This window comes from Rhopalosiphum maidis, chromosome 2 (assembly GCF_003676215.2).
Source record: "Rhopalosiphum maidis isolate BTI-1 chromosome 2, ASM367621v3, whole genome shotgun sequence".
NCBI classification, from domain to species: Eukaryota; Metazoa; Arthropoda; class Insecta; order Hemiptera; family Aphididae; genus Rhopalosiphum; species Rhopalosiphum maidis.
In genome coordinates this window covers 51,521,466-51,534,572 of record NC_040878.1, presented here as the reverse complement: position 1 = coordinate 51,534,572, position 13,107 = coordinate 51,521,466, and the positions used below count along the sequence as shown (strand labels likewise).

Sequence of the window (13,107 nt, the reverse complement as noted above, 5' to 3'; positions counted from 1 at the left end):
TGTTCTAAAAAATTACAAGTAAATTTATAGATTAAAGAAACTTTATAGGTAAAGTACTGAAGTTTAATATATATATATAAATATATTCACGTTAGAGTGCTAAATCAATAATTATATAAATTATTCTTTGTTAATTTATTGTATATACAATATAAATATTTCTATTATAAGATAAAATTGACATCATAGTCATCATTTTTATGATGGTATATATTATTATGTACAATTATAAACTATTATTTTTAATATGTGTTAAATATAATATGTTCTTAAATTTTAATGGGGATCAAAATTAATTTGTATGTAATGACATAATACTATCTAAGTCTGCAATATTTAGTGAAAGTGAAAATTTTTTTTTCTATATTATTTTAATACTTTATATAATTGTAGTCTATAGCATATTAGTATTTATAATTACAATAGATATTATTCGCATATTAACGAAGTGCATCATTTAAATAATTATTTTTTTAGTAACATATTTAGGTATTAGCCAATAAAAAATGGTATACTATGAGACGTAACTATAGGCTATAAACTGTTTTTGATGTTTATGATCTAGACGTAACTTATCTATTAGAATAATTTTGAGAAGCAATAAGTAGTATTCAGTATTTACTGATTTATCTAGTGTACTCATAAATCATAATATCCATTTCGAATGACTATTTTTTTTTTTTTTTACACAAACGAAAAGGAATAATTCAAATAATGATAGAGGCAATTTGTGTGCACTAATGTATGGTGTATACTGTATATAATAATAGTAACACTACTAGACTACTAATAATATGTGGTGCTGGTGCTATAGCAGTATTAGAGCTATTTCTATACAAGCAGAACACGATAAAATAGTACGCAATATTCATATCTACTTCAACAAATGCAATACTCATGGTACAAGTCAAATATTATCACGTATGTTCGAATAGTAAGACCAGCAATAATGCCTAAACGTCAAATAATTTTAATAATACAATGAATTCAAATTTTTATTTTATTTTTAAAAACAATAATGTAGTCATGTAGGTATAGCTTAGTAAATAATTTTATGCGTGAATTCTACAACTTTGATTGTAAATATTTGGATGAGCAATATTCTATTATTTTTATTATTACTTATATTATTATAAATCTTAATGAGGTACTGCAGTCTGCAATGTCTATGTGCACGGTGCGCCTGAACAAACATAGTGCAGGCTTCATATACTGCCTACACGCTTGTTAATATGTGTATACAATTTGTAAATTCGTATTATCATATTAAATAATTATATAGTAATATTATTTTATTTTGAGGACATTAAATTATTAGTACATTTGCACAAATCGAAAACTTTTTCGAAACACAGCTAATTCACTATAATATTATAATTTAGATAATCGGCAATAATTCTAATTTCTAAATATTAATAAAATAATTGAATTTATCATTCAATAATTTAAATATAATACTAAATTCTAACTATAAACTAAAATAATTTTTCACAATACTCTGGAGAAAATTTAAGGTTATAATATTTACCTACATTGAAAATAACATTATAAGTAATAACTTTCGTCCTTCAAAAAAATGTATCATTTTTACTGATTGATTTGTATGACCTATCAATTATTATGTTAGTATAGTATTATTCAAAATTCAAATTATAAAATATAATTTTTTAGTATGTAATATTATAATCAGAACAATTTTATAGTTTATAATATATTATAATACATTTGTTGTCTTATTGTATGTGTATAACCTAATGAATTTGTTATTTTATTTAAATAGTCAATGTCAGTTTTTTTTAATCAACAAATAAAAAATAAGATATTTTAAGTAAAATTTAATACAACCACTATAAATAGTTTAGAGATTTAAGTTATTATTTTAACATTGAGGTGAAGTTATTCTTAATAATAGTAGTTGTTTAAGTCTTATAATTTAATATATGATTTATTATAGTACCTATATATTATAAAATATTAAAACAAAGTATTTTTTGTTCTAACTTCACTAGTAAACATATACAAATTATTTTTAATTATTGTAAAAACAAACATTTAATTGAAATGTTGTACCTATAAAGCATCAATCAATTTGTTGTAATCTCAGATGTGGTGTGTGGTGACGTAAGGTATCGGTTTTGATAATAGTAGTTTTACGTAAATATTTAATAATTTTTGATTAATTTTGTATAGCTACTACTACTTGTAATTTGTAAATGAAGATTTCATTGTCACGATTTTAACCACAGATATAAATATATAATATAGGATGATTCATCAAGCATGCTCACTTTTTTTTTTATATCAATTAATAATGCATTTATTAAAAATCTGATTGGTTCTAGTAATGTTTCTGTGACAGTAAAATCTTTTTTTAAATGAAAATTACCCTTTTAGATTTTAAGCAGAGCAATAAATTTAGTGATTTATTAATGACGTGTTCTTTTTTTTTTTTGTCTGACGTCGCTTAGAAACTGTAAAAATATTTTAATTTTCAAGTGTGAAGGCGATTTTTGATACTTAAAAGAATAGAATTTAATAGAAAAAAAAAGTGTGAACCAGACCAAACAATTATTGTGTTGTGAATCACTCGTCATTGAGTTAGTCGTATTATTTGTATTATTGTTTTGACATCATAGAATATGCTATAATTATATTATGACATTACCGTATTTAGAAAATGATTCTAAAAAATGATTTGATTACATTATATTTATTGGTTGATTATGAAATAATGAAATGTGTTGAGTATATGTTTTTATGTGTAGTGAGACTAGTGAGAGAAAAAGATTTTTCAAACTGATCACACTAATTTAATTTTCTAAGTCAATTTTTATTTTTATTTATTGTTGTTATCTGTATACCGTATGAGTATATTATAACCATGTGTAAGTGTACATGAGTGGTTGACGTAATTAACCAAAATTATATATAATATTAAACAAGGTCATCGTAAAGTTAAACAGATTCACCGTTGTACAAATTTCAAACGTTCATAAAAAAAAAATCAAGATTTTCTAGAAAATATTATATATAATTATAAAAAACTAGATAAACCTGTATTATTTTTTATAAATTTTTAAGTATTAAGATTCTAAATTATTTTGCAGTTTTTTGAAAGAAAACATTTAAATTTTATAAATTATATTATGTACTTCTATGACATCAGTAAATACAGAAAGGACACATGACCAATATTTTACAAAAATAACTTCATTACATCATCAATTTTAATAACGATAAATAAATAGTAGTTAGCAAACGAGGCACATATCTCAAATGAAATAATTAAAAATTTCATTAATTTTAGAGTAGGCACTTGTCTTGGATGTTTTACCTTTTTACCCCGAAAGAATTGTTATGAAAATATTATGTCAATAGGTATGTTTTATATTTTTTTTATGTCATAATTTAAACATAATATAAATAATTTATTTTGTTGTTTTTAAGCATGAGGAAACGGCAAGAAAAACATCAAATGATGTGTACTTTTTTTGTACACTAACTACATTAATAATTTTGTTGTTGTGGAATTCCATTTATTTTGTGACAGTTGCGAGGGAAAAAATAAAAGCCACGTATTACTCTGAATGATGGCACTTGTTAAAATGAAAAAATTGAAAAAAGTAATGATGTTTTTCCACAAATAAAACACTCGTTTTTGCTACGTGATCTTGATTTTGCATTAATAATAACAACTTAGCAGAATTTCGGTTCGGTTTTTAAAACTATAGAATAAATAGTTACGGTATAACACCTAACGAGTATTGTATTTATAGAAGTGTATTTAAAAAAAAAGCTTATCAAAACTTCAACTTTCAAGAACTTCAAACTTTAAATCTAAAATAATAAGATCAAATAATAGTTGTTTTAATAAGTTAAAACAACTTAAGGTTACTATTTTAATTTTAAAAAACTACTTAGATAATTAAAAAATGAAATTAAAGGTTTTGAAGTATATAAATAAAAAAGGTGTGATGTCAGGTTAAGACCTGAATTGTATATTAAGTTAAAAAATCCTAAGTATAAACGAGTCTATTGAATATACAGTTTAAGTTTTTTGGATATAAGAAGGAGTAAATCCATGATTATTTAATTTTTCATAACCAACGCTGTCTTAGAAGAGCTAGTTAAATTGGTGACACGTCAAAATATCCCGTGTAAATATTTTTTCAATATGTAAACCTTTATTATAAAAGTTACATAGATATTAATACAATACAATTATTATTACCATTTACAGAATATAAAAAAAATAATTAAAAACTGTTTAAAAAATATTTAAATGATATTGTATCATTATTACTTCTATCGTAACTTTTATATCGTTAAAAAAAAAAAAATTAAATATGTATAATAAATATTATACAAAATTCAAGTTCTTACGAATTTATGATTATTCATTCCAAATTATAAAAATAAACAAATTAGAATTTGTTAAAAACTTGTTTGAAACATAAATACAAGTACTTATTTCATGTAACAAAACATTTGTTGTAATGTTTTAATAAAAATATAAATTTCCTTATGTTGCCTATGCACGTTTCTATTGCTCTGTAGTAATCTATAACATAATTTATTCATTTTATCGATGTCATTAATTAATCATGCTGTTTAAATGTTTAATTATTTTAATTTAAAATTAAAAAAAAATGTGACTTCAGATTTGCCCGAGAGACGATCGCAGTTAATGAGTAGGTAGCTAAAAATTATATGAAGGCGTAAAAAAAATGAAAGAAAAATACATTTTATTGAAAACGCACAATCAGTGATCCGAGTAATAAATCTTTGAAAATCTATCATATACCAATACCGCCCATAATATAATCTAAAGATGATGATGATGATGATATAATACAAAATCAGCAGTAGTTGTAGAAATTTAGTATTATGTCTGCCCCAGGAGGAATGTCTAGCGCTATCTGTAAGCGGTGACTTGCACCGTCTAGACATGAAAGTGTCTGACGCACTTCGCAATAGAACCGCGGTCGCACAAACACAACCATGGTCAAATTTGATAACGCGTCTGAAACGGTCGGTGGCGAATTGATGATAAACGAACAGCTGGTCACGAAACATGATTATTTAAATTGTTTTGTGATAAGGCCCTCCTCCGGCGAGTCGGCTGCCGCGGTTATGACGATAATCGTTATCTGCACGCGGAGAACGCCCACACGGAGACGGCGTGATTACGTCGTTCGTGTCGCACGGTGGGTAGAGGAAGCGAGGGTTGGTTCGCGTTCGGTCGTCCGTCGTTCGGCCGTCGTCGCCGCCACCGCCGACACTGATGTCTAGCAGCAGGCGCAGAGGCAGCGTCAGTCTCGGCCGTCTCGCTATCGCGTTTTTCTGTAAGCTGCTCCGACGTGTCCGTGCATTTCCCGTCAGCAGATCATTTGCGTCCGACCCGTTGTTACTGTTCATTCGTACGTCGCACCGCATTTGCGTTTTGTGCGCGCGCGCCCGTCCGTCTGCTAAAAAGTTTTAAATCGGATAGATATACATATTATATTTTATTGCAAGCCGTCGTCCGAGTGTGTGCGCGCGCCTGCTGGTCGTCTGTTCGTTTTGCGCGCGCGCGTACTCGCGTTAAAACCGTGTACTATCTATAATATTATAGTTATTATTATTATTACTTTATATCGCTCGAGGAGTGTGTGCGCGAATACGGTTACCCAGTCCGCGCCGACGAAATTCACTTTTTTCGTTTCCCTCTCCTCCCCCCATCATTTGCCGCGTTGTAGCGGTTTCAATCGCGCCTCTGTGGTGAAAATACGATGCGGTCGGTCGATCGGTGTGGCCCACAGTCGTGGTAAATCCCTCAGAAAATCCTTCTACACCCGATCTCTAAGGAGAGCAAACAGAGCCCGTCAGAATAGTACCATTGCGGTATTGCTGCCCGTCCGTTGCACTTGGCACGTATCGATCGCGTGTCAACCGAACTACGACGGTGATGCCGCCGCCGAACTGCGGTATCCGTCCGGGTGTGACCGCTGTAACTGTTACGGTTGTGCGTGGAGTGAGAATAGCAGTCGCAGTAGCGGCGGCAGATTAAGCTTGCCGAGCGATGCCGGCCAGTGGCCGCGGACTGGACCCGACGGCCGCCGCGGTAGCAGCAGCAACAGCCGTCGCGATCAAGAAGATTTCGCTGGAAAGCGGTGACGATTCGGAAGAGGAAAGCGAAATCCTGGAGGAGAGCCCTTGTGGCCGGTGGCTGAAAAGACGTGAAGTGGTGAGTGTTCTTAAATTATTTTAAACGACTTGATTAATTCAAAGTTGTAGGCGATCGGTATCGTTTAGTTGTTATTGTGATGGGAACGAAAGGGGTTGACGTAATAACGTCAGGATGATACGTTTTTATTATTATTATAAAATTGACCGCCGTCCAAACAGTTGTGACTGTCGTCGTCAGTAATCACTAATCACCAGTTCTAATGGGCCGTTGTTATAGGTAGTAGTAGTCATCGCCGTCGATCGTTGTTGTAAATCGTTGATAAGCGATTTCGTGATAAGCCGGTTTTTTTAAAACATGCGTTCCAAATCGAACTATGCCCAACTGCCGCCGCCACCGCTACCACCACCACTGACTGCCACTAGTAGACGGCAACGTCCGCCCACGACTAAATTATATTGTCATTACGCACTATTATATAATTGCCGGCACATTGTGTTATTATTTTCGTTTAAATATAATAATAAACCGCACCTTTATAATAATTTATATTATATCAATATGTAAATTATAATTTATTATATTGATTATTGACCGATGATATAATAATTGTCTTGTCGATTCCACGTTGTTGTTGGTTAGCTTGACCCGTGTGATCGGTACGACATAATATTATTTGATTTCCAGTCCTGAAAAACTATCGTTTTGTTATCGTGACAGCTGTCTAAATATTGTGTTAATTACAACAATTAACAATTAAATGATTTAAATGTATAATGGAATATTTGAATCGATGTTACGATCAAGAGGTATAATGCTATATTTTATATATTATATTGGAAGTATAAAATTATTTAAATTTTAGCTCTATATATAATGGCTTTAATTCAATTATTTTGCTATATTATTAAAAAATAATACCTGCCTATTATCTGTGTAACAATTTATGTGAAAACTATAACTCACTATGTACACGATTGTCTAGTTGTGTGAAAATTTTTAACACGTGTGATAAGTACATAAACTTAATTAACCTAAATCACTTATCTAATAGTACCTAAATATATAAGCGATAGGTACCCCCAATACTAAAATCGTTTGTATTTTAGGAATTTATAATAAAAAGTAGGTACATACTACATGCTATGAGGAAGATATTATCCATTATTCATGTATAAATCACTAGAATATTATTTTTATTTTACGATACTTGATTCTTACCCTAATCAGTTTCGAGTATGGTCGAATTGTACTTGGGTTTAAAAAAAGTATTTCAATAAAATTATCATGCATTTGAAGGGGTAAATCATTTTCCGAGGTAAATTAAGTGGTTCTTCGTGGTTATGTATTAACTCACACCGAAAAATAAGTAATAACATTCATCTAGATATAACAGTAACAATAACACCATCATTTACATGTTTTTTTTTGTAAAATGTATAACTTTGATACACAATTAAGTTACTGCCTTATTCACTTTTAATAATTTTTAAATTTTTCATATTTACACAGCGACGTAAAAGTGTGTACTAATTTATTGTAGTTTACATAGGTCTAAGTAGTACACGGTATAAAATATAAGTATTAATCTTATATGTTTATTGATAACTATTTGTTATTCAGTTAGGTTAGATTCTTTTGTCGATTTTTGGCGACAATAATAACCTGCGTGGCTGCGTTATCTAAATGGTATTAATGAACTAATATATAATGCCCTTAAATAGGTAGCCCAAAGCGTTCGTAGACATAAGTTTCGTAATATTTTTAACGGGTTTTCACTATACACGTTGAACGTTCGACTCTTAACAAGTTTCCACGTTTTTTCCATTTTAACTCTTTTGTTTTTTGGACGAGTGCAGTTTGACAATTATCTTTTTTCATTCGAAGTTCAATTCGACCATTTCTTTGTAGGTAATAAGTGCAATTCAACTATTTCATCAGTTTTATACTCGGTAACCAGGTAGTAGGTACATAAATAAATGTTTTATAAAGTATTTTAGTCTTATTAATTAGTTATATTAACACATTGTATATACATGATTTTCTGCGTATAAAAAATAATTTTTAAGATGTGCTGTATGTACTTACTTGGTTAGTTGGTTACTTATACTATTTTAATAAAATATATATAGCAAATACTATTCTTTTTTTTACCTATTAATAGTCTGTTAAATTGTATTAGTTTTTACAATTAATTTTGTATGACTATTTTTATCAAAGTATAATCTACAGTCATATGAGGTATATTAAAGATTATAAGATATTCTTAGTTTTGGCATATTTTAAAATCAATGGTTCTGGGTATAGTTGAAATCATAAGGGAATTAGTTCATATGTATTAATCCTATTATTTATACATTTTATATTATAGTCATCCAAAATTAAAAGTACTACTTAAAACTAAATTTAAAATTATTATCTGTTTTAATTGATATGCTTGTATACGTAACGAAAAATACCGGTAAATATTGAATTTCTCATACTTAATTCATAATTAGAATCAACATAATATTAAATTACACATATTTGTCATTATACCGTAATTATAACATTATTTGGATTTGGAAGTTTTGTATGTAGGTCCAAAGAAGAAAACTGTCAAAGAACTTTTTCACTTACCTGTAGTGAGAGATTAAAATAGGGTGAACATAAATAACGTTTAAGTTAATTTTAAATATATGTCAGTAGATACAGCTAAATAAATTTGATATGCATTACTTTATACATGTGTGATTTTAAATGATTTTCTATTTGCCCATTTAAATATAGATAATAATTTATATGTATTATTCTGGGTATGATAATATTATCTGTTATAAGGGGGTCTACTTTAAGAAATGAATTCATTTATTGACATAATGTTTAATTTTAGAATCTGATTGTTTGTAAAGTGAACTTTGTCCTAAGATTAAATATAATTTAGGTAGGTAATCATCAATACATTATGAGTTATCAGTAATACTTTAGGTATTATGTCCTTTATGTCCTTGACTTAAAAGACTGAAGTATAAAAAAATATTTAAAAATATGTATTATTATATTTAACCAAGTTTGAAATACATTTTCCATACATTAATATTATTTATTTCTTAATTTTTTGTTTTTTTATAATAAGAGATCTATGTAAACGTCGATTAGTAAGGTACATAGATGCTTCTTTTTGCTAAATAAATAAACAAATATTTAAGAATATTAACATTTGAAATTATACTCTTAAACAACAATTTTAAAGAATACGCTTAAGTAATAGTACATAATAGTACATTTACTTGTATAATTTAGATCAATTTTTTCCGAAACGTTCTTAAATCTTACATAATATTATAAATATTCAGTTAAATAAGATACTTGTATAAAATCAACACATTCATAACTTTCGTGCATTCTTAGCAATTATAAAACTTAATACTTATAAATACTATTATGTTAAAATTGTCTTAATATTAATAAAAAAAAAACTCAATAAATATCAGTTTGATTTAAGTTGTATTTTAACTAAGAAAATTCTCAGAATATTTAGATTCCATTCGTGTATTTATATAAAAATTATAGAAAAAGAATTTTACAAAATACTTACATAATGTGTTATACTTTAATTATACACATAGATCGCGCGTTACCTGTGTCGTAAATAATTTATGAGCCTATTTTACTGGTCCTTTAATTAATACTTTTTTTTTACACAAATTGTTTCAATTAGAGATCTTTAAATAGGGAAGTTTTTAAAATCAAATATAATTTCTAAAATCTTGATGTATTTTCTGAAAATAATTTTATTTGTGCACATGAACATATTATAGGTAGATCGGGTAGATAAGCATTACGTTAATAATTAAATCGTTGTTCCAAATCTGTACTACTTCTCTTTTTTTATCATGGGTATCTACTTTTAATGTTTTGTGTTTCTCGACCAATGGTAGGCCCTGGATAGTGCCAATTATATTGTGTCTGCCAGTGCATTGCTGTATACGCTGTGCGTGTTATCAATTAATTTCTATAAATATTGAAGGTAAAAAGTATAGCTGCAGGTTTTCTTTCCTTTGAAATTTCAATTCTGTATTAATAAAGTATTTTATCTCCCTATTCCATATTACATTTGAAAATTAGATTTATTATAAGAACTGGTTAACTATTACTAAGAATATCGTAGAACTTGTGAATATACTAACGAAAAATTCATTTGTAGCTTAAATTTTATAAAATATTTTTGGTTAATGGCCAACCCTATATCCCTTCTTCACTACTACTCTCGTTGGCGTTCGAGCATTACATTCCCTATTACGATCCATTAATTTAGGCGAAAACAACTATTTTTAATGCCCAGCATTTGGCATTCAAGATTGACAAGACGATACTGTTGACCGGTTGAGCTATTAAGGTGTATCGTTCAAAATATCAAATATGCCTTTAATTTATTTATTTTTACCTTTTAAATTTGTGGGTACGTGGCTGTTAAAAATCTTATTGAATAGGAATTAACTAAATTTACGGAAACAAGCTTGTTTTTTGTCATAATTTAATTGATTTTACCTATATATGTAATAGAATTTTTTTAAAGTTAAAAATGTTAAAAATCTTTTATCATTTATTTGCATTGATACACTGAAATGTTATTATTATATGTACGAAAATCATAGTACAATTATAATTTTAGAATAGTATAAATCAAAAGTAGCAATTGTCAGTACAGTAATTATATTTTATTCGATATATAATATTTATTTCGAAAATATATTTTATTGAAATACACCAGTGGCTAGTTAATACAGTTTAAACTTAGTTTAAAACTAACCTTTGGCAAAGATTCACATATTTATCCTACATTTTATTTTAATAATCTTAATTTTGTTTTCTTTAACGGATGTCAGTTTAATTCCAAAATAGACATAATATTTCGATAAATAATGTGAAAAATACATTAAAAAATGATGCACTAAATATTTGAAATTTTTAATTATACAATTTTTTTCTCCCAATAAATGTTCCGTTACAATTAAGGTTAGATAATTACTGGTGAATATATTTTTTAAATTTAATATTATGAAAGTGGAAATAGATAAAATATAAATAATTTAATATATGATCAACTTTTTCAATTCTTTTATTTTTATAGGAACAGCTTATACTGAAATATTAAACAATTGAATTATAAGTAAAATATACTATAAGTACTCGTAATTATTAAAAAGTATATACAATGGTTACAAGGGTGATTGTTTTATCATGAAACACTCATTATTTCAAAAAAGTATTCATTATTTTGAAAACATTTTTTTACATACTTTCAAGTTGTTAAAAAGACTACGTTTTTATTAAAAAAATTATATTTTTAAATATTTTTTAAGTTTTTTACTCTTTTAAATGATAGAATAGTTTTAATTTCATATTCCAAAGCAGAATAATTTTCTGAGTATTTTGATACATAAAAATCAAATTTAGGGCGAGTAGTTTATGAGTTATACGTATTTAAAGTTTAGACAAGTGAAGTGGTGTGATACGGGGTTACCCCGCAAAATGTTTGTCCACTACTCCGCTTGTCTAAACTTTAAATATGCACAACTCATAAACTACTCGCCCTAAATTCGATTTTTATGTATCAAAATACTCAGAAAATTATTCTGCTTTGGAATATGTAATTAAAACTATGTTATCATTCAAAAGAGTAAAAAACTTAAAAAATATAAGGATAAAAAATATTTAAAAATATAATTTTTTAATAAAAACGTAGTCTTTTTAACAACTTGAAACTATGTAAAAAAATGTTTTCAAAATCATGAATACTTTTTAAAATAATGAATGTTTTATGATAAAAGAATCACTCTGTATAATACACTGTATTTACTATTAATACAAAATAAGATATAATGTTTAAGAAAAATATATTTCAAGACATATAATATACGCATTTATTATTCGTAAATCTACTTTAAACACACATTTGTAAATTATTATTCTATATTTTATTGAATATTTTGTAGTTTTATTATTTTTAAAACATTACATATAAGATAATTGAAATGTTTTTACCAGCATTTTAACAAACGTGGAATTTACATTTCGTAAATCAGTAATCAGTATTATCCTCAGCACATTAACAAGTGATAAATAATTAAATTTTAACTTAAAATTGTTTTCTATTCTGTATAATGTATTTCTCAAAATTAAAGTAAAATTTTTAATATTAATTATATTAATAACGTTATATTATTACGTTCGGTGTAATTATTAATACTTGTATGTTTGCTAGAAGTTTTAATTTTCATAAAATTGGTGGACATCGTTTTACATAACATGTCTATTATTAATAATACCTCATTGAATTATATATTTTATGTGTTTGACCTTGGTTTTATATGTGGTACCATTTGCTTTTTGGTACCGGAATTGTAAAAATTAATTAACTGTACATATTCAAATGCTACAAAATGAGAAATTATTACGGATATTTTTTAGAAGCGTGTTTAAATGTCATAACAGGCTTACAACCGTGGTTAATTAAATGCTGAAGACGGTTTATAAATTATAATTTTCTTTTATAATTCAGCTTAATAAATGTCAAGTTCGATTTTTTCACTTTAAAAACTGTTTAATTAATATTTTTGAAAATAACAAACACCGTTTAGTCATTATATTATAAAAACCAAAATTAAAAATTAAAATTAATTAATTTGAGTTACCTTACTACCAATATTTATTTATATTCAACAAGTAATATACCTACCTATAAAGTTATCTACCCTACCAAAATAAATGCCCAAACATTAAAAAAACATGTTCATCACGTTATTAGATTGTTCAATTATTCATAAATTGGTATTATAAAATATTTGGTTAGGTAGTAGCATTATATTGCCATGGTCTTGGCACTAATTTATAAAATAATACTGATTTAATTGTGTGTTAATCAGATTGATCAGTTGATTATATTTTTCAACATTGAC

The 13,107-nt window shown here is 27.1% G+C and overlaps 1 protein-coding gene across 1 annotated transcript in view; it reads left to right on the top strand.

Annotated features, from left to right (window-relative positions):
• Positions 1 to 6,061: 6,061 nt before the first annotated feature.
• Positions 6,062 to 13,107, top strand: part of LOC113552058 (nuclear receptor-binding protein) — a 50,728-nt gene continuing 43,682 nt past the window's right edge. The window contains exon 1 of the mRNA XM_026954723.1: positions 6,062 to 6,226. Within this exon, the coding sequence (XP_026810524.1) occupies positions 6,062 to 6,226 (165 nt within the window). The remainder of the gene's footprint in view (positions 6,227 to 13,107) is intronic.